Source organism: Hippoglossus stenolepis, chromosome 5 (assembly GCF_022539355.2).
Source record: "Hippoglossus stenolepis isolate QCI-W04-F060 chromosome 5, HSTE1.2, whole genome shotgun sequence".
NCBI classification, from domain to species: Eukaryota; Metazoa; Chordata; class Actinopteri; order Pleuronectiformes; family Pleuronectidae; genus Hippoglossus; species Hippoglossus stenolepis.
The window spans coordinates 9,411,293-9,432,744 of NC_061487.1; the positions used below are offsets into that span (position 1 = coordinate 9,411,293).

Consider the following 21,452-nt stretch of genomic DNA (forward strand, 5'->3'; position numbering starts at 1 on the left):
GATGTCCTGGCTGCTTGGGCCGGATCTTCTGTGGCCCTGACGCTGCGTTAAGATCCGTCTGAAGAAACCCAAAGTGTTTCCGCCAGGATTTGACAGGGGATGGCAGTATAATGGGATTATGGGTTTTCCGACAGTCCACTAGCGCACCAATATTCCAGTTAGGGTGCTCTGATCCATTGGCCACTGATCATTTATCAGCGGATATTTGTTCTGATTAGTTGGATTAGTGATCTCTATGCAGGCCGATCATAGGAGCTAATCTCATGACATATAAGATATTCAACAAAAATGGTTTCACTGACAGGCAGAGATGGAGCGAGACCATTGAGCAACTCAATGCCCGCTCTCAGCTGTAACAGAGACGAGGCAACGACAAGAACCCCACAGCAAGGACAACATGAAACTGCAGTATATTAAAGGAATTCATGTGTTTTGCTCACCAGACACTGTCTATTGAGGAAGATGAAGGCTTTAGACGACTTGTTTCCCGATGAAGATCCCACTACACTCCGTCACAATGTACATGTTTCACTGATATATGTCTGCAGCAGGTATAACAAACAGTGTCATGAGGAAGGACAACATCTGAGCTTTAACTTGTCTTCTCCTTGAGAAAATAGTTGAGTTGCATGTTGTAAAAACACCGAAAGCTACCCTGTCAGAACAGATTTCCTGACATTGAAACTGAGAACCACTGTTACTGCTGTCCTCGATGCGATGTGAGAAAACTTTAATTTACCAAATAAAAAAAATGTTGGGCCAGTCTGTTGTGTGACATTTCCTTTAATTTTGGATTAAATTGCCCTTAAAAAGTTAATAAATTAATAAATAGAAATGCAAATTTGGAGTATGTTAGGTATTTTTATTTTGGTGTACATGAAATTAGAGCTTAGTCACGTTGGAACTTGCATGGAATTTTTTTATCTTATATGTTGAAATCAGCTTCACGTCCTGATAGCATAAATAAATGAAATCGTGTGGGGGAAAAAAAGAAAAAAAGTCGGAGTCTTTGCAAGGCTGAGAGACAGACACCACTGATGCAGAGACAATAGTCAAGGTCTTGGGGCCGTAACCTTGACAAGAGGGACGATGGGCTGATCTTGCTAACCCTTCCAACCCGAGCTTTAAATATACCTTCAAATAAAGTTAGCGGGACAAATCTAAACAACAACCCACGTGATGTACAGCAGCAGGCGGAGACACCTCATCTGAATTATTCATAACTCACAAATACACAATATTTAGAGCAGATAACATTGTCTGAAATGTTGCACTGATAAGCAGCAACTTACCGTCGTATGAGTTGTGGTGTGGCTGAACGTAGAAACAGGAGCTCAGCAGGTAGGATGTAAGCAATATGCGGATATGAAGAATAGTAAAGCGAGCTGTCACATAAACCCACTGCCCTGAGTGGAAAGTGTTCTGTAATGCTCAGCTGAATATGAAGTGTGCTGAGGAAATGTGACAAAAGCCATTGAGCTCGACTGGAAGCCAATATTACAGAGATAGACTTTTGTGAATGATCTGTGTGCAGGCAGGTTTATAGCACTAAAGCCAATATACCACACGATGTTATTTTCATCAACACCTGCTGTGTGTGTAGAGCCCTAAAATATTAGAAACAAGCAAGAGGGAATTAATATTTAAGATATAAATAAAACCAATTTAGTTGCTGAGTTTTCATATTTCGCCACAATGTAAAACAACAGCATGGCAGCATCGTAATGTAATGGGAAACTTCAACAGAGAGAAAAATGTCATTAGTTTTCAGTTAATATCAGTGCACAGATAAACAGCACTGGGAATAAAAAAGAAAACATAAGTTAAGTCGATATCAAGCTGATCTGATCTGAGAAATAAAGACAGCCAACCTTATACGTTACTGATAATTACAAATAAACACTGACACAACAGGACCAACAGGTGGCGTCACAGAGTACAGAAAGCTCGCAACAAAATGGCAGTTAATCAATGATTTGTGACATGTGACTAATGGCCAACTAACACGTAAATGCTGGTGCGTAGTAGAAGTTGAGAATCCAAACACATTTTTTGGTCCACAACTCCGTCCTAAGATGACAGAACATATTCTGCAGCATGCATTTGAAATGCTATATTACCTATAAAGGTGTTACAATGAAAAGTTAGCTAAATGAGCAAAAAACTGTGCAGGAGTACAGAGCTTTACGTAGTATAATATTTTAAAAGATGAATAAATCTAAATTATTATTATTGATGATAACAATAATCATATTTTTGAAGTCAAACTAAACTGTGAATTGCAGCCCTGTTGAAGACCAGATGATGATGATGGTGATAGTGATGATTGCTGCAGCAGCCCCTGTGTTGCATCACTCCATTGATTGGGTCACTGTGTGTTTTTCCACTTTCCAGTTTGATCAGGAGCTCGATACAGCAGCTCGCAGATGGTTGAGCCACAATCTCTCTCAGACTGGTGCCATTACCTCCTGACTCCAGTGCACCACAGGAACATTGTGATAAGGGCAAACTTGTACAATGGGAGTTCTGTATGGACCTTGTATGATCTGCTCTGTGTTTATGAGTTTGTGTGTTTGTGACCTCCTGCTTGAGAAGATGACCATGTTTGGTTTCAGCTGCCAAAGCCGCGGCTCACTATAAATACTGAAGATGGCTCAAATTCAGAGGACGTGTTTCCTCCCTGGAGGACCAGTACTATAGCAAAAAAAAATGATGATAAACAGAGCTTACTTTAAATCACTGTTCATTATATCCTACTAGGTCACATCCCCAAAGAGAGAGTGTGGATATTCGATGTAATTTATTTTCATCTCTCTGGCTGAAAATACTCTGGGGAGAGGGAGCTAGTTATTTGTGTTCTTATTTTCTAATGGCACGAACCGGTGGTGCGTTTTTCTTATTTAGAGATCAAGGATAAAATGGCAGCAGGCTCAGAGGTGCCTTTACATTCACTAACTGCTCTTAACTTTGAAAGACTCAGATTAGATGCAAATTAATTCAAGCATTTGATATGTTTTACAAGATTGAAAAATAAAAATACACAGAACCGGATCAGAAATGACCACTTTTAGCAGCTCGTTCATAATAACATGCAGAGCCACAGGGGATGTTGTGTTGAAATGAAAGAGATGAGGGATTTCCCCCTCTGCCTCCAGCTCTACAATAAGTGCATTTGAAACATAATCATAACTTCCATAATATTAAGAGTGTAGCAGCACACATGAAACACTTTCTGTGTTTCTTTAACACTGATGCAAGACTCATTAGGGACAGAGAAACAGTGAAACAGTCTGATGTGATACCAGATCAAATGCTGTCACTGGGCTGACACGTCATAAGATGGAACATGTGGAAAACAAAAGCCTCTTTCACTGGTTCATTCAAAACAACAGAGGGGGTGACCTTTGACCCCTTAGTCTCTGACCTTTGATCACTTGCCATTACTCTGCAACGTAGACTGTATATAAATTTGGATGACATGACTGTTTCACGGGGTCTTGATCGCCCCCTAGTGGCTGGCCGCATGGTAGGCCATAAACCCCTTCCTCCCCTTTATTGTGGATGGTCAAATATGTTTTTCTCAAAGAACGTTTCTGTCATTTTAGGTCGTTCTTATCACACTGATATTTGTTCAAGAGGTTGTTTTCCCGTTACGTTGAGTTTTAATTTGTTATTTGATGCTATGAAAGAATCAAGACTGATGAGACTGACTCCCGATTGGTGGAGCTCGTGTATCATTGGAACGTTGATACAACAGCTCCGTCCCCCGATGGCTACTGCACAGACGATGGTTCCAAATGCACAAGAAGGCAGCGTTCATATCCAAGGATATTGTGTCTTCAGTTTTATTTAGAGTCTATGGTGTGAAAACAACCAGTTGATCATTAAGGTTTCTTTTGTCTTGTTTGGATCAAAGACAGTTTGATCACCTGAGCTCTCTGGTGTGAATGAGAGACAATTAGTCCTGTAATTGTCTTCTTTGCACTTTTATTTCCTACTCTCTTAATCCCAGTGCTGTTACACCAAACCAGATTATTTTACTTAAACAAAAGTGTAAAACTAGTATCTGCAGATCAAAAGTAATTATTCTGTAGTAAAGAGTAGAGATATTATAAACTGTATCCAACATTTTGTTGTTAAAGCACCAAGCTTTTGAAGGATTTCACTGTTGCAGCAGCTCGAGGTAAAACAATTTTTTTGGGGGGGACTTGGAGGTCACAAAACAGTTTATCTTATAATTTGAATATGAAAAACTACTGCAGCCATCACATCCCTTTCTCCTAAAAGTTACACTCACAACTAAACTGCATTCTCAAGTACATTTCGTTAAGTAATGTATTTCTCAGGGATTACTTTCTGCAAATTACCTCACTTCTCAGATAAAACATATTTACCGAAAAATAATAAACCCGAGAGCTGGATTAATAAATGTTTGAGGGGATTGCAAGAAAGTAGGCAAGGGAATAAATGGCAAAGATGGGTTGATTATAAAAGACAAACCTACAACCTGGGGAAAAAACACATTCCCTACAGAAACATAATGCAGTTTAGTTGTGTGGGAACAGGGTTAAACATACGTGTAATGGGAAAAAAATACAATATTTCTCTCTGATATGTTAGTAAAATAAAATGTAAATTCTCAGGTTGAGTACAAGAACCTCAGAACTGTATTTGTAATGCACAATGTTGTGTATGTAATAATTGTGTGGATATCATTTGCCTGATTCTCATTTAAAGGTAAGTCAGAAGTAGATCTAAAAAGTCAGCCAGTATTCCAAATCTGTGTTTTTATCAGGAACAGATGATAAATAGCTTTCTTGCAATCCTTCAGACATTTTGACTGCCTCAAGCACAAGTTAGTCACGATTTTGGCTGAAGTACGAGAATTAGGATCAAGTCTGTTGAAATTTGAGTCTAACTCTCTTATCACACTGATAACTAAGATAAACACAAACACAAAGCAGCAGCAGCAGAGTAGCCTCCAGTTTTGACTCTGCTCTGTTGGCTCTGCTCCTCTTCACGAACAGGGATGCATCTGTTCCGTGTGACAAGGGAGGCAGAGATTACTCATGTTTCCTGTCAACACGGCGGATGGACTCTATTTGTCCAATGGGTCTCTGTGCACAGAGAGACCATTTGTTTTCATCAGAAATCCTCACTCCAGACACTCGAATATTCTCACAGTAGCCTCAAAACATTGTGTTAAATTATTCCTCAAATATTCTCAGCACTTGCTGAATAATAGGTATGAGTTTTTCTTATTCATACATTGCAGAGTGGCTGTTACGATGTTGAGGAGTTAGTGCTGGTGCTGTGTCGCCCTAATGGGAGAAGAAGATGGTGTCGTCATCGGAGCAGAACAGGTTTAATCCCCTGAAGATTTATCCTGGATTTTATCCTTGTGTGTTCTAATGGATTAGAAAGTGGTGACAGTCGGAGCCCTGACCTTATTAATATGTACGGTGGCTAAAAGACATTCATCTTATATGATTTACATTCACTGTCACACTGTCCATCAGTGAAGGTGCCTGTCAAAGACGCACAGATGCTTGCACATAGCCATAGATGGTTTTATGATTAATCCAGCTTGTTTCAATATTGTTGACAAGTTTTCATAAATGTTATTGTTGTGATCGTATCACGGTCACAGGCTTAAAAGTACAAGTATTCACAGTATTAACTCTAATAAGACAGATAAAGGATGATGCTGTCAGTTATGTCTGAAATATACTTAATAACAAACGATTACTGATTCAGTTAAAAGGCTCAGTTGTCTCACTATCTATCAGTCTGTCTGTCTGTCTGTCTGTCTGTCTGTCTGTCTGTCTGTCTGTCTGTCTGTCTCTCTATCTGCACAAACAAATGAGAGAGCTATATTGTGATCCATGGATAGAAACTTTTTGAAATGTCAGGGGTAATGAAATATGAATTAATGTGAGAATGTCACGTCCGTAAGAAACCTGGAGGGAATAAGAAGCGTTGAAGTGTTTGCTGCTGCTCTTTATTGCTGTTGCCCAAATTTCATACATTAACCTTCAGACAAAAACAAAGAATGAACTCTACAGTTTGCTAACACACACACACACACACACACACACACACACACACACACACACACACACACAAAATGTCCAGAGAAGCACTTGTATTTTTGTATCATTATTTAACACAATGGAAGTAACTTTCTTTTTAACTACACTTCCTTACCAAACAAGGTAATTACGTTATCTGGTCCATTTTTTTTTAATTCAACACATAATTTGTATAATACGGTTTGATGGAACCACAGCAATTTTGTCTGTCTTTCATTCTGAGTACCTCCCTCCGTGTGCTGCACTCTTCGTACACGTTTTATTATAACTGACAATAGCATTCAGACTAGAGGAGGTCACAGACTGTGGGCAGCAGCAACACACGAAAGAAGCAGAGAAAGAACATCGCTCATTGAGAAGTCTCCAGCAAAAAGACCCCAGCAAATAACCAGGAAATAACCACAACACATGTGGTCCTTCAGAAAGTGAAGAAAAATATGTTTTTAAAAAATAAAATTGGGTTTGCGTGAACACTTTATTGTCCTTAAGCTGTCAACAACATTGAAGAAACCCACGAGGTCATACATTTCTTGTGGCGGCACAGCGAAAAGACATCAATTAATGAATACACCATGTATGTAAAATGAGCCAAAATAAAATCGTACATTTTGGAAACAGGGACCCTGAACCAGCTGGTTCCAAACAACAGGGCCACAACAACTGCCAATAATGCAGAGCCCTCCTGAGCCGGATTTTCGGCTAAAATGGTGCAAATTCCAGCACAATTTTGCAGTTAATCAAATCATATAAAAACCCTAATGCCGCTCAACCAAGCTTTGGCTTTTCACCTGGAGAGTTTATGATGTGAGCCGACGATGGTGTCTGCGTGTTGTCACATGACCACTGCAGCGGACTTAACAAGAAGCTTTGGCTTCTCTTTTGGGAGCTATATTTTTTTTCATCTTTATATACAGTCTATGTAAATGTGACCTGTTATTTGTACCTTTGGCTTTCTCTGTGTTGAACTCTTAGATTTTTTTGTTAAATATTCACGTCATTTCAAAGTCCCTCAGAGTGACTGTGAGTAAAAAATGTGTCTATTAACTTAGATTTTTTATCAACTTTGCTCCAGTATGTTGTGACCATAAATGATGGCCCTCTACTTGGATTACCATCACAAACTTGGGTGAGACGATAAACAAAATTTAATGTCGCCCTTTGAATAAGAACATTCACAGTATTTGCGACAGATGAAACCACAAGCTGGTCAAACACTCCACCTGTCTTCAGCTCTTTGCACTTCCAGCTCCTGAGCTCCCCTCCGAGCGTCTCTCATTTCTCTTTGTACTTCTTGAACAGGGCGTACAGGACCTTCAAGGTGGCTGTGACATCCTGAGAGACAATATCTGCCACACACAAGAAAAACATTCAGTGCATATTCATAAAGCAGCATCAGCTTCCACAAGGCCACTGAGGCAGAGAGAATACGAGGATGCATTAAGCACCATTGGCTTATAACATTAGCTGGAAAAACTATTTTCACAATCCGTCCTCGCAGGTCATAGATCAGGGGGACAGAAAACAACATTAGATGGAAATTTAATCAATATGTCCTTGGTGAGATGAGACCCCAACAAAATTACTCTCCGTTGTGAGATGCACAGAGTGAATGAGTGTGACATGAAGATTGACTCCATGACGCTTTAACCTAATTATTGCACGCAGCACGCTCCAGTTTTAGACCCTGCGTGCTGGGATTCCTTATTCCATCACACCAATTATGTTGGTAATTAAAAAGACACTAAAAAGCAATTAAATTCGTCATTTGCTCCTGGCTGACATTAATTGTGCCCGTCCTTACGTTAACAGTTATCATGTCCGGGATTTATATTACAATTACAGGCTACAGTGTACGGCCGGTAGCTGACGTTGTGGGGACGTCTCGGTGATCGTGAAAGGGAGACAGACGCTGAGGGAGAATACACAGCATTGACATTTTGTCAATAATGGATCTGCAGGGAAGTGAAGGCGATCCATTTACTATTGATTGATTCACACACTTAGACAAGTGGGTAACTCACTGAGATAGTCCCTCTCTTTTACTCTTCTCTTCCTGAACTGATAGTCTCTATCGACACCAAACATTGCACCAATATGTGGCTTTGTACAGCTCATTTTAAACCATGAAGCACTGTTATTCATCTATTGTAAAAAATAAAATAAAAAAGTAAAAAAGATTCTGAAATGTCTCGTAGCAGAGGTTGCCAAATACTTATCGTCAAATTACAGTAAAATACAAATACATTCATTCAGCAATGGGGTGTGTATTAATTTTTTTACATAGAAATCAATGTAATTTACCATTCAAGACCATAGAACAATTGAATAAGGCTGTAATCCTGTTGTATTAATTTATGGATTAAATATGGTCTTATTATGAAAGCAACTTACTTTATATTTATGGCATTTACACTTTTTACAGTGTATGCTGTTCAAGCAGCCTTCTGCAGCCTCTGCTCTTCATGGCTTTTTAAAACTGACTGCTGGGACATGCTCACATTCAGCCACTGGAGCATCAGTGCTGTTGGTGTTGGCTGTTTGTGTTCATTCATGGTGTTGAGTTCAGTTGATGTGCTCAGGTGTATTGTTTCTATACTGGATTGAAACCAGTTCACATGATGTCTCCAAGCTCGAGGTTCTGAGAAGTTACTCCTCACTAAGGGCCTGATCTACTAAGATCCCAAATGAAGAGTGCTAAATTGTGTGTGCATTATAACAGATTGCCCGTTTGGTTGGTGGGCGTTTTGCGGGTGATCTAGTAAACATATTTTGTGTAAATGATAACAGGTGCAAACATGGTAGAGGCAGTAGTATTTAAATGAGTGTTTTGCTTGCGTTACTGGTTTCCGCCATGAAGCGAAATTGAATGCCATGGAATTGTAGGTGTTAGTGGAAGAGGCAAACAAACATGTTGTTGATCTGCAGCAAAGAAATATTAATAAAACTAGTACAATTTTACAATTCACCCATTCACACACATTCATACAGTGCATCTATGTGCATCACTTTCTCCATCACACATCACTCACACACTGCCGGTACAGCCGTCAGGGGCAATTTGGAGTTAAGTGTCTTGCTCAAGGACACTTCGGCACGCGGCATGGAGGACACCGGGATCGCACTGCCAACCCTCTGGTTAGTGCACAACCCTCTCTACCTCCTGAGCCACAGAATGTGAAGTATCTTGAGATGATGTTGGATGTGATTTGCTGCTACACAAATATAAGGGAATTAAATATAATTTTATAAATTACAGATAAAGAACAGGAACAGGGCTTTACCCAAACTGTTTGAGGGACACTATTACTAATAATGAAAATATCATTTTCAGATTGTGGTGTGAAGATTTCCCTTAACTGAAAATAAGGAGTCTAAACCAAACCATGAAAAACACACAGACAAGGAAACAGAGCTTTCCACATACTTTTGTGTTTTTACCCACAACAAAATGGAAAGTTCTTGTTGCAGATCAACCATGCAAAGACGTATCCTATATGCTGAGTTGTAAACTGAATGTTGAATAAAAATCAATACTGAATGTCTAGGAGAGGGGGGAAATATATAAAACATATTATGTTGACAGATGCATCTGCACGGCTCTTCCCTTCTCTTGTCTCATCGTCCTCCACTGTCTGATAAAGGCCAAGTTAAGTTAAAGAAGGTTAGTTGATCACGTTTTATAAAAATTCACAAGATCGGAAATGATAAGTCGATTGACAAAAACCAACTAATTAATAATTGAATAATAATATAAAGAAGTTTGTTTATGTATGCTGAAAGAAGCAGAGCAAAATAACAGAGAACACAAAGTTCTTTACAAAGGACAAAATAAATATATATTTTTATTCAAAAGGCTGTTGTTAAAAATGTGTTTTTAGATTTTGCAGGTCTGAGTTTGTCGGGCAGGTTGTTCAGGTGTGTGAGCAGCTGAGGCGTTCTTCATTCTTCAAGCAGAATTGCAAAACACTCTTATTCTCAAATGTGAACATTTCACTGCACAGATACAATCAGTCTATTTCTGGGATCTGCCTGATAACTCAAGTGCTCATGAATACAGAAAACATATCTTCCTGCGGACACACACACACACACACACACACACACACACACACACACACACACACACACACACACACACACACACACACACACACACACACACAGATACACACACAGTAGATAGTGTATGTTGAGATTAAATCCGTGTGTATCGGCAGGCACCACAGAAACATCGTCCCCTTGGGACCATCTCTCTCACTGCTCTTCTAAATGAAAGATGATGACCTCGGACTCAGCCAATCATCCGCAGTGATACTCATGGAGACACCCAACGCACTCATTTATATTCCGCAAGCAATTTCACCTTTCCCTCGGAAACACTGTCAGACCCACACTCCGCCGAGCAGCTGAGATTGAGTCAAACTACCAGAGCGATCCCCCTCCTCACCTGCCACACAAACAGACTCTGGCATTTCCCCATCACTCTGACAGATGCTCCTGATAGAGGATCTCATCTGAATTAGTTTGACGCTGTCGTCTCGAGGCGCCGCTGTTTTTTCTGTTACAATCATTTTACTCACAGGCCGTCTGTTTTTGGTTTCTCATCCTCTGTGCCTGGCATTTTAATTCAAGTTAGATCTGAGAGTGTCTGTGTGTGTGTTGTGTGAACAATGAGCAAACAGTGATCTTTCTCACCTTGTGGTTTAACACTAGTCAGTGTCAGGCCTGTATCATTCAGGAGGTCCAGGGCCAAGGTCACATTGTGCAGCTGAAGAGCAGAGACAAACAGGTCCAACAGAAAATCACATTTTGATTAAATCATTTAACAAATATGAGGATCACCCAACTAACTCAGATACAATATGTCACTTGTATATATCAATAACAGATATAATAATATCTGAATTATCTTTCAGCCACACATGCAAACAAACAAACTCCCCACAGAAAGACAGCCATCAAACCAGGACTCGAACCAATAACTTTGAGGCAACAGTCCTAACCATTTTACTTGTATTGTAAAAATAAAATGAATAATGAAGCCAATCTTAATGTATTACACTATATGATGTCTTTTTACAAAGTTATGATGATGTCATTCGTACCGTGTGATCATAAATTATTTAGTGATTATATAAGCTTTAGGTCTATAGTCCTATAGGAGGGAGAGGTACCTCGGATTTTTACATATTTCCTGAGTTCTTTGTGACTGCATTTTAATTCAAAGATAAACCAGATGAGTTATTATTTTTGGGTTGTGTTGTGTTAGAACTGCCAGATTTAATGTATTTGTAGAATCCAATATTAATGCTGATTAGGCTTATATATAATGTGTCTATAGCCAGAGGCTTTTTAGTTTTTAAGGAATTTAAAAGTCTAATAAGAAATGTCACAGTGTCTCTGTACAATAAGTCACGAGCTCATCACATGAGTCATAACTTTTTCATTGACTCCTCCTACTGTTTCCTACAGTAAAGATAGAATTTAAGTGAGCCATGACTCAGTAGTAATTATGCATCTACTTTTATTACGGGGATAGTAAAATATTAATTGTATCATATCATTTAATGTAATGGGCATGATTTTGGTTTCAGTTCTGTAGCTCATTATCCACAGAGCTCGCAGGGAAATTCAATTAGCTGAAAGTATAAATGAGAAAAATGTGTTATGATCTTTTCTTTGAATTTGATTAATGGAGTATGTGTATGTCTACACTTTCATAAAATATCAGCATAAGTGAATTCTGACTGAAATTTGTAATTTTTCTTTTACGTGATTGGTTTTTGATATATAAATAAATCAAATATAAAACAAGTGTCATCGGTGAGCAGAATGATGATGATGATGATGGTGTGTGTGTGTCTGTGTGTGTGTGTGTGTGTGTGTACGCGAGTGTGGCTGTCCAGTAGAACTACACCACGTCTCTGCTGTGATGTGTCCGTACCATCTCAGATTGATTGACGGGGGTCAGGTTGAAGTCACAGAGTGGGATGAAGAAGCCTTCTAACTGTCCAATCAGCAGCAGCAGGATGACGCCATCGGCAAACTATGCACAGACAAACACAGGCGGTGAAATCACCTCCGGGGGAGTGGTTTATTATTCTTTGTTTTCAGCTGCTGCTTCTCTTATCACCTGTTTGTCCAGTTCAGCGACCTGCACACCCATCGTCGACATGGTCTGGTTGACAAAGTGTAAAATGGCCTGAAAATAGAATAAATGAATGAATACAACTTGACCTTATTTTGATGACATTTTGAGCATCTGGCGACTTTAGTGCAAGCAATTAGTCAGTTAATAAATGAGCCAAAAAACTGTAAATGGACCCTCAAGTATTTTAATAACTGACCGAGTTACTTATCAAACAACAAGAGCCTACGGTGATGCTAATATCTGGGATGTTTATACTGACACCAATTGACTTCTGCTGCCACCTTGAGTTATTTTTGCTAACAGCGGCTTAAAATGGCATGTTGGTCAATTTGAAATACGTTTTCTGGAAGGAGACATATTGCGGACATATTCTTGATTTGAATTTGGGTTTGGGTTTACATGTGGCAGTTTTCAGAGAACACATCTCAGCCCCTGAATTAAGACCCAGCTAAGGTCGGCCTTGCTTTACCTGGCTTCGTTATGGGGCGTGCCAGACTAGCTGCTCGGTGTGCATTATGCAAATGGAGGGCACTATGTCATGTGAGATTCAGGAACAGAGGAGCTGCCTTAACCACGGGACCGGTGGCTTTTCAACCTTGCAGAACTTTCACATTCAAAGAAAACTCAAAATAACAAACTAAAGGAAAGAGAAAAACTTGAAAAATCTATTTTGGGGTTTAGGACTGTGACTATAATTAAGCCCTGGACCCTAAGAAAGGTTAAGAAAACCATCTGGTCCATTTACAACCTGTTCTGGGAATGTTTCTGAATATAAACATTTGAAGTTCTGAGTGGACTAAACCACAAATTTGAAGATGTCATTCTGGGCTGTGAAGATTGTACTGGACAGTCTTATCTATTTTGACATTTTAAAGATGTGTAAATGGATTAATTCAAAAAACTTAACAAATTCATAAAAACAGTAAAAACTAATCATGAGCAGCAACCCCATGGGTTCGAACAAATGATCCATTCTGGTTCCCTACATATTTGGTCCATATTTCTAACCCACATTCACAGGCTTTGTATTGCAGATCGAAGTTAAGCTCACAGATATGATGCCGATTTGTTTCCTGTCTTAACCACCACTACATCTGCTCTTTGTGTCAGCTGGGATGAGAGTTAAAACACCTAAACTACTTCAGCACTTCTCCTCTCAGTTTTATACCTTCTTCACCGTGTTGACCTTGTGAGCCTCCAGCCCCAGCAGTTGTTCAATGGGATCTTCCCCTGGGAGAGCAGACAGCAGGCAGAGACGTGTGTTAGGTCATTGTCGGCTGTAATGTTGTTTGGATGACATTCAAGATGTTAGCATCGACTCAGCCTCTGACCACTCTTACTCACTTCCAGTATTGCTGAGGGAGTCTGAGCCTGTGTTGCTGTTGAAGAAGCCAAAAATATATGAGCTGAACTGTGAGTTTTTCTCCTCATCCACAGAACCACACAGCACAGAAATGGACTTACTTGGGCCGATCACCTGTCAGGACTTCTGTCTGTACGTCGGATTTGATTCCACCGCTGTTGACCTGCAAGGAAATTCAAGTTTACCATAATTTAACTAAAAAAGAGACAAGGTGCATAAAAGACTTGATTCACGATACGGTGCAGGAAAGACAAGAGTGCTACAGCTCGTGTTGAAACTCACTTCCAGCGACACGACTTCAACCTTCACATTTGGTGGCAAATCCAGTTCAGGCTGGAAACATCTCACCATGGCAACCAGCAAATGAATCGTAGCCAGAAGGTCTTTGTTGTGGATGACTGACAGACAAACAACAGAAGCCAAACCACACACACACACACACACACACACACACACACACACACACACACACACACACACACACACACACACACACACAAACAAGTACTGATATATCATTATATATTTTCATGAAATCCCCAAAATCAAACCTTGTTTTTTATATTTATGGTAGAAACTGCCTGTAGCACTTTTCTATTTTATCGACCACTCCTAGTGCTTTACAGTAGACGTCACATTCACCCATTCACACACGCATTCATACAGCGTGACGATATGCTGCCCTTTTTCTCTATCACACACTGCTGGCACAGCGGTCAGAGGCAATTTAGGGTTCAGTATGTTGCCCAAGGACCCTTCGGCAAGCAGACTAGAGAGGTTCAAACCATCGCCCTTCTGGTTAGTGGACGACACGCTCCAACTCCTGAGCCACAGCAATTTACAGCTTTAGCATTTAATGTTTATATTTTATGATTACAGTACCTCTATATACCAATTGTTATTATTAGTGGTGGAGTTTGGAGCGGTCACAGCTCCAGAGATACATAGAACAGCTTTTTATTCGTGACACATTTCACTTGGTGTAGAACTCAACTCACACTATGTAGTATTTTTGTCAGCATGATTATTGCTGACTGTGATTATTCATCAATGATGCTTTTACAAAACAACATGTTTATTTTTGCCCCTCTTTGGATGGCAGAGAAGTTTATTAAAGCAACTTGAGTTGATCGAGTAACTGTAAATGAATACATCAGCTACTGCTCTGTTGTTGCTGCTGCTCGGAGTTTTCACCGTGGTTTACAAGGCACTTGTTGATACCAGTAGAACATGGGTGCTACCGGATCAAAATGAGGAAATTTAAATACCACAGAATTTGAAGAGGGAAGCTTTTTTTGCCATCTCACAAAATCTGCCTGAAATCATGTGGTTTGAATCTCCCTGTTTTCTGTCCATTTAGAGCGACGCGATTTCCCAACTAAAGAAGCAAATTGTAAAAATGAATAGTGTGTTGAAGCTGCTCGGATTCAGCTGGTCTGTTTTTGTATCTCAAAATAAAATCGAAGCACCAAGTTGTTGGAATTGGATTGTTGAAATTCAGATAGCATGATTTAAAATCAATCAATTATCTGGGTATCTTTATTGTCCTATCAGGTGATGGTGTTTAGTCACATGATCCAGAATCAAATGAGCAACCAGAGACCCTGGACTGGATTGAAATTCTCAGTCACAATTGTTAGGGTTATGCATGGTTTCTTTGCTCCCATAACCCAGCACTAGTAAATAATCCACTGAGAGACAATTAAAACAGAACAGCCAAACGTTTGCACATTTTATCCTCACCATAAACCCCCTCAGATGGTCCAAACTAACACAGGACTCTCGAGCTTTAGCACCAAGTCCTGTTGTAATGAGAGAGCGTTGCCAGGACTGAACATTTGCTCACTTGTTGCTTTGCTGGCGGAGGCTAGTGAATTTGTATGACTCACGTTGGATGTTCCATTTGATCTGGCGGCCGTCCTGCGGGCCCAGTCTCCTGTCCAACTCCTCCAGGATCAGTTCCAGCTTGCGTATCTGAGCGGCACCGGTCAACGCTAACTCCTCCACAGGCAGATGCACGTCGGCCAACGTGGCTGGAGAAACCAGGAAATGATTATTTGTAAGGTCAGACGTGCTGTGGATATTTGAGCTCTCAGCGTTTAGGAGAAACACTTGTTTGTTTTTAATGGTCTAATTAATAAGTGAACGTGTGTTAGTGTTAAATGTGATATCATACAAATGTGCATTAACTCAGCAGATGATGAAGCACCAGTCCATCGTACAGATCCTCCTGCAGACTCTGAACCACGATGTGCTCCGGTTTCAAAGTCCCATTGATCCAATCAACTAATGCCTAACAAGACACAATTCATCACACAGCCAGATACATCAAACACCCTCATCCCCTCTCATACATGTTCTGTTCCCAATGCAGCAGATGAAAACCAGCATGAACCCCTCATTTAAAAAAAATCCTTTCTAATCTATTTTCAGAGATGATATGAGGCTGAAGTAGATGGAAAATGACGCCACCCACTCTGTGCTCCCCCCCCCCCAAAAAATTACAAATAATGATATTTTATGAGTTTTTTCCTCCCAAATCTACATATTACACCTGCCAGGCTTATATTGGGTTATTTACTCATGCATTGCCACTCACACAAACACTTGAGCTGCTATCCTTTCCAATCAAAATGTGTTTTAAAGTCTGATCCAGGCGACTCTGTCTGCTGCTCGCTGCTGTTCTCATCTGTCTCCCATCACCTCTGATAATTGTGCTCATTAAAGTTTCATTGATCCTTCCACCTTTTTTTTCCCGCCCTGCATCAGATATTATTCATGCTCCTCACTGCACACACACACACACACATGCAGGCTCTGTAATGTATTTTCCCTGTAGGATTTTCTAGCTCAGTAAAGACGTACAGGAAGTGTCGGATGTGTGTCACAGTAAATGTTGAATGGAGGACAGAGAGACGGAGGTCTGTCTGTAGATAACAGGAAGTCCTCTCTTACCTGCTTCAGCTTCTCAAGTTTGGGGTCTTTTAGAGAATTTGGCTGAATCAGCTTCCTCTTCTCTCCTGTGTGAAGATAAACAACCTGCACTGTTATTTATACCTTATCAGGGTCGTGACTGTAAGATGAAGCTCCTTTGTTCCTGTACAGGTATAGTTTACATTTACACTGACCATGTTTCAATCGCATTTGTCCAGTCAGACATTGATTCACTTTCATTTCTATACTATATGTAAACCAAATAGCAGATTTATGATATGTGCAGGACTTGACCAATTCATTACACTTATCATCAAAGATTTTAGATGTTTTAGTGTCAAAACCAGTTAAACAAGTATAAAAACGTTTGCAGGGCCGTTTGATGGGAAAGAAACCCTGAGATTTTGAGAATAAAGTTGTAATTTTATTAGAAAGAAGTTGTAATGGGTCATTTCAGAGCGGTGAATATCAAAAAGTCTGTCGCCTTCATTAAAATGAGATATGTGGAGCTGTACTTAAGTTTCACAAATAATGAAATACGTAATGTTTTGGCTCATCGGTACAATGTCGTAAGTTTTAGGACTTTGAAAAGATTATGTAAGAAATTGTCTCTATTCTAAAGAAAGTAACAAATGGACTTGGAGGAAGTTGCCTCTTTTATTGAGGAGGAAGTGAGTGGTAGTGGCCGACTGTAAGACTATCATTGGTTATATCATTGTGTTATTTAATGGGTTTCACAGTTTGTCAAGAAACAATGAGATTGGTTCCAGATTTTGATTCCAGAAGGAGTGACACTCTGCTGAGCATGATTGTATTTTCATAACTTTATTCTCAAAATCTCACATTTAAAGTTTGTATTAATTAATTTGATTTAATAATTATCAAATTAAATAATAATTTAAATATATTTATATATTAGGCCTTATCATTTTTACAATGTAAAAATAATAAATACAAGGGCTTTTAACCTCTTTCCGCTCTTTGTTTTGATTTCACAGCGAACAACTTTACTTTTTAACATGACTTTCAACACTCAGCAATCTTGTTTCCAGATGCAGTCAGCTGTTTTCTCACAAAAAGCTCAGATAAACCCAGCGAGTGTCTCACACACACAGCGAGCGGCCTGCTGCTGCTGCTGAACACGGTGGAGAACTGAGCATTTGAAGAAGCAGATATTTCCCTCAGGAAGTGGTTAGAAACAAAAGCTATTTCAATTCATGAGGTGCACAGAAGCACAAATGAATGCTGATGTTGTTCACTGGCTGCAGGAAGTGTAATTACACAACTGTTTGCCTAAGTCAAGCACAACAACTCACAACATAGAGAATGTCAGTGTCGTGTTTAGAGCAGATGTGCACTAACAGATGTTGAAGAGAAACTATTGGACACCAGTGACTGCGGGTTAGAAAAACACACTCAGTGGCCGGTTTATTAGGCACACCAAATTAAAAGTAATAACAGATTTACATTTATTTCTCCCGTAATGGAGGTTAAAATGTTCTGTAATGCAGTTAGTTGTCACTGCATGCTGTTTTACTGTTGAATGAACAGAGGCGTTATCTCAGAGGTGGGTCTAATATTTAGTCTATTCCAGATTCACACTGAGGCTAGACTAAATATTTGACACCTTCTCCTGGTTCTGATATATAAATATTGAAATGTCCACGTCATAATAGTACGGTTTGCTGTGGTGTAAACACAGATTGATTTAACGGCTGAACAAGTGAAGCCTGTGACAGGCTACTTAGCAGCTCACTAAATGCATACACACCCTGGAAATACTCAGCGTCCACAGCGTGCTCCTCTCTGCGATAGTCGAAGATGTCCGCCTCCATCAGGCCTCCTCAAGACGAGTTGTACCTGTCCGAAAACAAACCTGCAGAAGAGTCAGCTGTGCATCAACACACCGAGAGAAGAGGAAGTGCTTCAAATTAAACACAGCAGGATGAAGATCCAGAAAGTCTCTCTCTCTCTGTCTCTCTCTCTCTCTCTCTCTCTCTCTCTCTCTGTCTCTCTCTGGCTCAGCAGGGCCTCTGTAAGTTTTCTTTCTACCTTCATCTGCTGCAGAGGAGTCACACACTGACCAGAGGCGGAAGCACTGATTGCACTGACTGACAAAGTCTTGTTCGTCCAATTTCAGACACTAAGATACGAGTCTTGAGCCTGGTCCAGCTGTAATACAGTTTCTACAGTGTGGTTTGAAAGGATTTTTTTTATTGTGACTTGAGGACGTTTTAAGTTTCTGAAAAAACACGGAGAAGCAGAGAAGCCAACTGAAACGCAGTCAAATTCAATGACAAGGATGTTTAGTTTCTTCACTTCCTTTTCTCTTTGTTTTCACTCAGCACCAATAACGGATCAAGCAGAGCACTGTCGATCCCTGAAGATTTGCAGGGGCTGCACCTCCTGTCCCCTCTGAACATTTTGAATCATATGGTCTGGATGGAGCTCCGCAAAACACAAAGTAACGCAGGCTGACAGAGCAGCCGTGACCTGGAGCGTGTCAAACTGTTGTTTCCTGCATCTGGAGAAGACAAACGCTTTTTTTTCTCTCCTCTCTCTCGCTCTCTGTCTGTTTTATGTGAGCGTGGCTTCCTTTTCCTGGTGTCGACAGTAACTTTCAAACACGGTCATAGACAAGAAGTCTGAATGAGCTTGAATGAGCTTACCTTCAGCTCTCCGACTTCACAGAATCAGGTGGCTTCAGCTGCACCGAGATCCTTTACTGATGTCAAATCCACAAACTGTCAAAACGCTGATATGAAAAGCTGTGCTCAATCTGAATGGAAGCTGCTGTGAGTTTCAGAAATGAGAAATGTCTGACTGCACTCCATTTCAAACCGTGCACGGCTTTGATAGCAAATCACATGGGTCCAAAAGAAGGAAGCTCAAAAAAGAGGATGTTGCAGACAAGGAGGTAGCACTTCCTCGGTGTGATACAGGCTTTGCAGCGGGGCGTTCTCTGATAAGGGCGTTTATGTTCTGTGAAGCGTTCTGCATTCGAGACTTTGATAATAAGCATTTGTCAAAGGGATCAGAAGAAGGAGGACTCTCTGGGTACAAATGTATTGTTAGAAAAAACCCACACTACAGGAGGTGCCGAGAGAAACGTGACATTTGGAGGTCTCAGCAACTCAGGCTCGACTCACACGTCTCCATCTGTGACCGGGCCGGATCCGTTTGCTGTCATCTGGTCTCTCCGTTCTCCGATTAACACACACACACACACACACAGACACACACAACGGCAACAGAGGGAAGAAATGGATAAAGAGACCGAGACAACAAAACAACAAGCTTTCTGTGTTTGTGCGCGCTGGCCTTGTTGAAGAAAAGAAAAAGGACCACCCATCTGCCATACAAAAGGGGCAATTTGGTGGATGTGGAGGGTTACCATAGCAACAAAGGGAAGAGACAAGAAAATAAAGGCCTAAAATAAGCCCATAATTACTTTAGCTAAACCCAAATTGCAGGAATTGCCAGTTCCAAAGCCAATCTCGCTCGAAAGCCAAAGCAAATCAAACCTATCACACAAGTACGGGATGAGATGAAATTCTCCTTCTGTTTGATTCCAGGCATTTATATCTTGATCAAACAAACAGGGGTGAGACATCCAGTGCTGGCCCAGTCTAGATTGACTTATCCACTCTTAATAATCCAGTCTGGCTCTAAAATGCGTCCCAGCAAGTCTCCAGGTGGCACCGTGGGTCCAGGCTTCCCCCGGGGACATACTCTGAAAGGCCGGTCGATATGAAAGTACTCTGACCTTTCTCCTGGGACGACGAGAACACGCTGCACTAAAGGCAGAAGGCAGCAGGAGCGGCTTGTAAATATGGCCTGGGATGTGGCGTGCACAGTTCAGAGTAAAGAGGAACAGTTTGCAGTTCCCTCGGTTACTCAAAAATGGTTTCAGTATAAATAGCCAACTTTATACACTACATCACTAGTGGATGTACTGACTGACTCAGGTTTTGTGCACTGCTGCAATCTTTTTGTAATTGCGTTTTGTGTCTTATTGTTCCTATATAGTTCTATTTTATTCTACCCTTCTTTTATTCTATTCATTTTACCTGTAATTATTCTGTACTTGGGCTATTATCTTATCTTATCTCAAATATGTAGTATATGTATAGTTATAGTAGATAGTTCACCCAAAAATGTAATTCGGCTCAGTTCTGGCCATATGAGCCAAACCCAACCGACTAACAACACACAGGTTTCAGGGTGTTTTGGATTGTTCTGTGTGCATGGGCCAGATATGACTGATAAGAGTAAATTATTATTTATAATTTAACAAAGCATCTGACATAAATCTCAATAACCTGGCTTATCTATAAAAACAGGATGCCAAGCTGCATTGGTTTAAAGCCAGGTAAATAGTTATACTATGCAAGTTAATATTCATCAGAAGTTGTTCTATTTGTTTGTCTTTTTTAATTCACAATATTAAATTATAATTTGAAGTTAGAATTTATTCTATAAATTGAACTCCACTCACCCCAATTCCTACATTGTGGATCTCTTGGGACAGGGAGAGGTGGAAGTGGGAAGCAGTAAATGGTAACAGGAAAATTGCAGAATACTTCAGTGACTCTGAAATATAAAACTTGTGTGTGTGTGATAATAGAAAAGGAGGATAAAGTCTGGGGATTAGCGAACGTTTGTACTGACTGACTGCCGTGGAAATCATGGAGACACGGTAAGAAATATTTCCTTGGTTTGCATCAGCTGTGACTTTGTCTGGCTGAGGAATTACACATCTGGTGTGAAAGGTCAAGAGTTGAATACTTTCAGGTGTTTATCATGCTGATGGTTCATTTTTTATTTCTTGCAGCCATTCTGGCTCTTATATGTTGTACAGCCAAGCTCCCAGCAGATAACTCCTATATTGTGGACCATGGGAGGGACACAA

At 40.2% G+C, this 21,452-nt stretch overlaps 1 protein-coding gene across 2 annotated transcripts; it reads right to left on the minus strand.

Moving 5' to 3' along the window:
* Window positions 1-6,548: 6,548 nt before the first annotated feature.
* Window positions 6,549-19,460, minus strand: parvg (parvin, gamma). 2 transcript variants are annotated; one of them, XM_035156505.2, is made up of 13 exons: window positions 19,210-19,460; window positions 18,312-18,400; window positions 16,562-16,626; window positions 15,797-15,899; window positions 15,496-15,639; window positions 13,889-14,004; window positions 13,708-13,769; window positions 13,588-13,622; window positions 13,412-13,473; window positions 12,226-12,294; window positions 12,037-12,138; window positions 10,788-10,860; window positions 6,549-7,438 (listed from the first exon to the last, which is right to left on the minus strand). In XM_035156505.2, exons 2-13 carry the CDS (start codon window positions 18,373-18,375, stop codon window positions 7,365-7,367), a joined length of 969 nt encoding a protein of 322 aa, XP_035012396.1. In that variant the 5' UTR covers window positions 18,376-18,400; window positions 19,210-19,460; the 3' UTR covers window positions 6,549-7,364. The 2 variants fall into 2 exon arrangements, with proteins under 2 accessions (XP_035012396.1, XP_035012395.1); XM_035156504.2 differs by having other exon boundaries at window positions 18,312-18,416; window positions 19,210-19,458.
* Window positions 19,461-21,452: the final 1,992 nt, after the last annotated feature.

Coding starts and splice junctions, on each gene's coding strand:
- parvg (XM_035156505.2), bottom strand. CDS start 18,375: ATGGAGGCGGACATCTTCGACTATCGCAGAGAGGAGCACGCTGTGGAC. Junction 15,900..16,561: donor AACTTGAGAAGCTGAAGCAG/GTAAGAGAGGAC, acceptor GTGTCTTGTTAG/GCATTAGTTGATTGGATCAA. Junction 15,640..15,796: donor GGTGCTTCATCATCTGCTGA/GTTAATGCACAT, acceptor TGGTTTCTCCAG/CCACGTTGGCCGACGTGCAT.